Source organism: Cygnus olor, chromosome 3, assembly GCF_009769625.2.
Source record: "Cygnus olor isolate bCygOlo1 chromosome 3, bCygOlo1.pri.v2, whole genome shotgun sequence".
In the NCBI taxonomy this organism is placed as follows: Eukaryota; Metazoa; Chordata; class Aves; order Anseriformes; family Anatidae; genus Cygnus; species Cygnus olor.
Window position 1 is genome coordinate 19,893,184 of NC_049171.1, and position 6,000 is coordinate 19,899,183.

General features: G+C 34.3%; 1 protein-coding gene across 1 annotated transcript in view; it reads left to right on the forward strand.

Moving 5' to 3' along the window:
- The window catches only part of MYT1L (myelin transcription factor 1 like), a 319,918-nt gene that overhangs the window by 312,983 nt on the left and 935 nt on the right, over positions 1 to 6,000 (forward strand). The window contains 4 exon segments of the mRNA XM_040552858.1: positions 4,068 to 4,215; positions 4,528 to 4,571; positions 4,573 to 4,618; positions 4,621 to 6,000. The exon segment at positions 4,621 to 6,000 is cut by the window's right edge and continues 935 nt beyond it. Coding sequence (XP_040408792.1) covers positions 4,068 to 4,215; positions 4,528 to 4,571; positions 4,573 to 4,618; positions 4,621 to 4,649 — 267 coding nt within the window. The 3' untranslated portion in view covers positions 4,650 to 6,000.

The window sequence follows — 6,000 nt, forward strand, 5'->3', positions numbered from 1 at the left end:
ATGTTAGGTTAGATTATGTTCATTAACATAAGTTGCAAGACAAAGGAGCCCAGATGAATAATATAGCTTTTGTCAGGTTTGTGTTACAAAGGAAATTTAGATGGGGAAGTGAATACCTGTTTCACTTCATTGTTTAGTACACTAAGTACAGCCCTTGGCAGCAAAAGTGGTTTCACAGATCCAGCTTAAATCCTTTTAGGTTCCCCATAAATCTATTGAAAACAAGGAAAAGCTAACATTAGACTATCTAAAACCTCATTTTATTCTCCTTTTTCACCAGTCCTAACAGTGAATGGAAAAGGAAAAAGAAGGAAACTAATTGAGTTCCTTCCCTGACATTTTCCATTGTCCAACTTAGTGTCTGGTGCTGTTGTCTACACATGATTTGAATACAGACAGTAACAGTAAGCTTTGCCACAGTTCTCACTGTTTATCAGTCTTTAGTCCCATGATCATAGTCATTGAATGCCCATTGATACTGATAGAAACAGAGATGACTCTTCCATGCTACTTCTTTGTGTACTGCTTGCAGAGAAGAGTCCCATGTCCATTGTCCTCATCCTCTTGTATACTCATAAACAGGGGCAGGATATTCCCTTTCAGCCTATGTTTCTTTGACTTCTAAGTGTTAGCCAAATTTATATTGCACTTTATATAACACTTGACTTGTGTTTCACACATTTTTCTGATATGAACAAGTATAACTGTAGGGTAATGAGGACAAAATCTGCAAGAATGTACAGCAAGAAGACTAATCAGTAGCAGAAAACAGTATATATAATATTGGTAGGATTTGGTCCCAAGTTTTGAAGCTGGCAGCTTGGAAGCTGCCATTTGTTTTATTTTGCTTAATGCTGTGCTTTAGGTGCTATTCACATAGATTGATTTGGCTGAGATTTTAAAAAACTTGAAGCAGTTTGGCTAACTTAAAATGTATTTGAAGTAAATGCTCCAGTTTCAATAACTTTCTGCATTTTTGTTTTGTGTCCATATAAATTTAAAAAAAAAATAAAGCCGTGAAAACACTATCACAGACATGAAATATGCATTAATTTTAATAGATTTAGCTAGTAGTTTCACATCAAGTTTTGACCTGAAATGAGTACAGAAACTGTACTTCAGTAATCTCAATTCCAGCTTTCACACCTCAGACTTTGCATACTCTTAGGAAATCAGATAAGGCCTTACCTGGGGCACTGCATAGTGTTGGAAAAACAAAACAAAACAAAAAACCCTCAACTGATGATTTTACTTGAACTTTGATCAAGTTCAAAGGATGTTTTTCACACCTTGGTGCAACAGATTAAGGAAAAGGGTAAAATGATTGGCAATGAAACGTACTGTCATTAAAATAATTAGAATTCTGGAAAATAGAGCTATAGGAGACCTTGCAAGGTTATTTTATCCACCTGTCTTCTTCCCTCCCTGCTCTGTAGCTCTTCCTAAGCCAGTTCTGGCAGATGCTTGTCTGCCTGTTCATTACTGCCTACAACATCAGAGACTCCCCAGCCACCCTGGGCAGTCTGGTCTAATACTTACCAGTTCTAACCCAAGTAGCTACTGATGCCCATCAGAAAATCCCAGCTGAGTCAAACTTCACAAAAATTCAGAGGCTTCAGTTTTGAATTACTGCACTCTCCTAAGATAAGAAATTTACATTTCCAACACATAGTTATATCATAGTTGTTATCAATCTGTTAAGAAGATCAGTCAACAGTTCCCTCTTTTTCCAACAGTAAAATTATAATAAGTATAATAAAATGTTTACTGATAAACCTTTTTTTTTTTTTTTTAAAAAAAAGAACAAAACATTGTACAGCCTGTATTTTAATAAAACTTCACAGGTGGGAAATACACAATGGGAAAATAGTGGTAACTCTGTGAACACCAGAACTAGCAAAAGTTACATTTCATATGTATTTTCATCCCATATGATTGTAAATGCCAGTGAAAGTTTTTCCTACACCTGGGACTTCCCTTCCATATAGAATTTTTTTTATATTAAATACAGTGAGAATTTATGCTGCAGACTTTTTCTCAGTTGGGACATTCATAACACTCTCCTCTTCTCAGCTGCCCTTTTGATAAGACTTGGAAAAAGGCATTTTTAAATTAATACCTTCTAGTATTTTTATTTTTATTTTTTTAAATTTAACATTCCAGTCTGAAAGTGTGAGAGGGTAGAAGCACATAATTTTTTTTTTTTTTTTTTTTTTGGGGGGAAGAAAAATCTGCAAATAATTTTCAGATAGTCAGCATGTGACATGACACAACCCAATGGAAAAAAAAAAATCTATTCAGGTGGCAGTGCTCAACTATAATTTTTTATAGATTTTCTAGCTGCTTAAATTATCATGAGACAGCAGCACCATGTCATACTTAAATGGGCCTTCATTGACCTCAAGCTCTTTGTGTTGGTTTGTAATATAAAAAACAGTTTTTAGGGTAAATATCAGAGCACAACTGACTCTAACAAGCACCTATGAATGATGCTTTGTGTCTGCATACAGAGTTGCTCTCTTAACATGCACAAGCTGAAAGCAAAATAAGAGAGGAGAATGTGTTTCCAGTTCCAAAGCTGAAGAAAAGTATTTTGTCTACTATAATATGTTGTAGAAATAACTCAACATCAATTAATTATGACAGATCAAGCCCCTGCAGTACTGACAGGTTGGATTAATTGCTAATATACAACTGTAGTCAAAGTCAGAGCTACTTAAAGATTATGTTGCCACATCTCTTGTCAAAGTTATGTCTGTCAATCAATGTGTTATATTCCATAAGCAGAGTAAAACTCTGGATCTACAATAAAACTCGAGGCATCTAACAACCTGATTATGACAGGATTATGACAGAAATTGCCAAAATTTAGTGAACCTGGTCAAGTTAATATTCACATAACCTTTTCCCCTTCTGCCTGCTACTACTGCACAAACACAAACTTTAACTCAGTGTTTAAATTCTATTGATTCTTTCCACTGTTCGCTCTCTATGCCAAAGTAGAAATGGATTAAGCTTATTTTGGGAATTTAAAACCTTGTGTTCTTTAGCATTTTTTCCACTTCTCTGTCTTCTTTTTCTGCCCTCTTGTCAATGCTTATTTTAACCTACACACACAAGCACACACTGCATAGTTTGTAATAACTGTTAACAGTTGTCATCCAGTGTGGAAAGTAAGGACAAATCTCTAAAGAAAAGTGTTAACAGGTACGAGTGAGCTCTTCATGTGCTCTTGATGGGTTGAACATAATCGAATGCTCATCTGAAATCCTTATAGCTTTCTTAGTACTGCTCTGCATGAGCTTGGCAAGTTGCCTCTGCAATGCTCAAGCCCAGCACCACACAAGACTGGAGATATTTTGTGGCTGGTCACCTGGGAACACCAGCAGCACATACTCTCAGTTGTATTCAACTATACAAGTGGACGTGCTCCAAAAATCCACTCACTTCACTGTGTGCAAATTTTCTTCAGTTTTGCAAGTTGTATTTATTAAAACACATTCAGAATTTTTATATACATTGAAATATTGTGCATTGTTCAGCTTTCAAAAGCAACCCTATGAATTTGCACAGAATCAAAATATAATTACAAAGAGCTGAACGCTGGCAGCAAGGAGTGCATGTTTAACTAGCAATATATGTGTTGCAAAAAATATAGGAAATAAATGACTTACTGCAGAATGTCCCATTGACTAGGAGCATGGTAGGCTGCTAGGAGTGGAAGTGTTAAACCACATGGAGGAATGTGCAGAACTAAGGTCCTTTGTAATGTCTTTCAATTAAAAAAAAAAAAAAAAAAAAAAGCTCTAAAACAGTGGAACTAAATCCAAGTCCATTCATTATTGCCATATTAAAAAGACAAGCCATTAAACAACTTACAGTTGGAACTAGAAACCTTTTACAATTATAAGAATTGTAGACTCAAGCAAGCCATTTTTAGTTTCAATGAATAATCTTAAAATTTTTCTCTCCTTTCTCTGGTATATCTGTTATCACTCCCTTTGATGAGCACATGCTTAATAACAGCTTGCCTTATATTACATTGTACACAAATTTGTCCATTTTAGATTACCACAATGGAGAGCAACCTGAAGACGATAGAAGAGGAGAACAAAGTAATTGAACAGCAAAATGAGTCTCTTCTTCATGAATTGGCCAATTTAAGCCAGTCTTTACTTCATAGTCTAGCTAATATCCAGCTGCCACATATGGTAAGTGATTGAGAGCACAAGTTAAGGAATTTGGCGATCTTCAGTTCACTTCAGTACAATAGATGTCTTTTTTATGTTTATATCAACCAGTTGGATGTTTGTGGTAACAACACTGAAACCATAAAGATACATTTAACTGCTTAACAAAGACATGGAGGGCCTGTTCCAGTGTATCCTGTAAAATTAAGTAGAACTAAATAGGCATTTTAAATATATAAAAAGTGGTGGCGATATGCCTTGATAATATGTTATGCTTAAATGAATATACGGTTAAGAAAATAAAAGTTGTATATGAACTACTATTTATATCTCGTAGGAACCAATCAATGACAAAATTTTGATGCTTACGTGACCACTTTGAACGGACATGTATACAAATCAAGAATCGTTATCAGAGTCAGAAAATAAGCCCTACTGGAAAATATAAAGCAGGCGTGAGAGGAATTCAGGGCTGAACAGCTGCTATAGTGGTGAAAGTCTGCTTAAAAAAAGGATGCCTCTTGTTTTTTGCGGCTGTAATTTACCAGAAAGTGTTATATATTATTTCTGTTTGAAACAGTGTTATGCTTACAAGACTTCATAATGATTTTATGTCTTGCTTTAAGATAGTAACTGCAGAATAGTTTTTTGAATACATTCACATTTTGTACGTTTTCATATAAGCTGACATAGTTGTGTATGCCATGTAATGTTTATAGCTGCTAATGTATGCACATTTTTGGGGTATATATATTTCTGAAGAGGTAAGCTGATCAAAATAAATAGAGTGTAAATTCTTTTTAATGCTTTAGTGATTAAATGTTTTAGTATTTTGAACTGAAATGGACAAAAAAAAAAAAACAGCTTTGAATGACAATGTTGCAGTCTGCAGCCACTTTTTAAACACTATCATTTTGCCCTCATGTTGGAGGATTTTATGGGATTTAAGAAATACATTTTGTGTGCATATTGTTTCATAGCAAGAATTGGTTGCAAAAATGCTTTATTTTTGAACAATGCTTGAAAATATTATGTGACTTTTGTTTTTGGAGGATGGTGTGTGGTGGGGGCAATAAAATGAGGTTTTTTGAATTCCAAGAAAATGGCATGGATTAGATGTAAGATACAAAATGGGTAATTTATTGTAAGACAACATCAAGCCATGGAAAACTTGACAGAAGATTCAAAGCAGCTTAAACAGCACTTTTTAATTAACTTCTAAGCATTACATGGTATGAATATGGGAACTTCCATTATGAAAAGAACTATATCAGAGGTGGACAACGTGAAGATTTCAGCTTTTATTTTCAAATAAGCTTTGGAGCCAACATTCTCTTATCTCGGCTGGACTGCTAGTGCCCCTCTGAACTATCTGTTATAGCAATGTAGTTCATCTTTCAGAAATTCTGTGTTTTCAATTCAAGATGGAGGACAATATTTTCAAATTAATATTGCCTTTTCACATCTTTAATTTTGGGATAAACACAAATATCTGTGTCTATTATAGTTACTGAACTGTATTCATTGCTCTCTGTAGTAGGAATTCAGTTCAGTAAAGATTTTCCTTTTGCTTTGCCAAACATTTGATCCCGTTTTTAGTATTTCAGCATTTATGTTTTGCTTTTAGTTGGAGAACAATCATTACTGCAGCATTCACATATGCTTTGTATTTGTTCTACTATTACCTATTGCAAAAATGAATGCAATCAAATTTTTAATGTAACTAAATATACTTCAGCACTTTTTTGCTTTAAACTGGATCATTTTAAGATAAAACTTATTTGTACCTTCAAGATTTCATTGTTTTCTT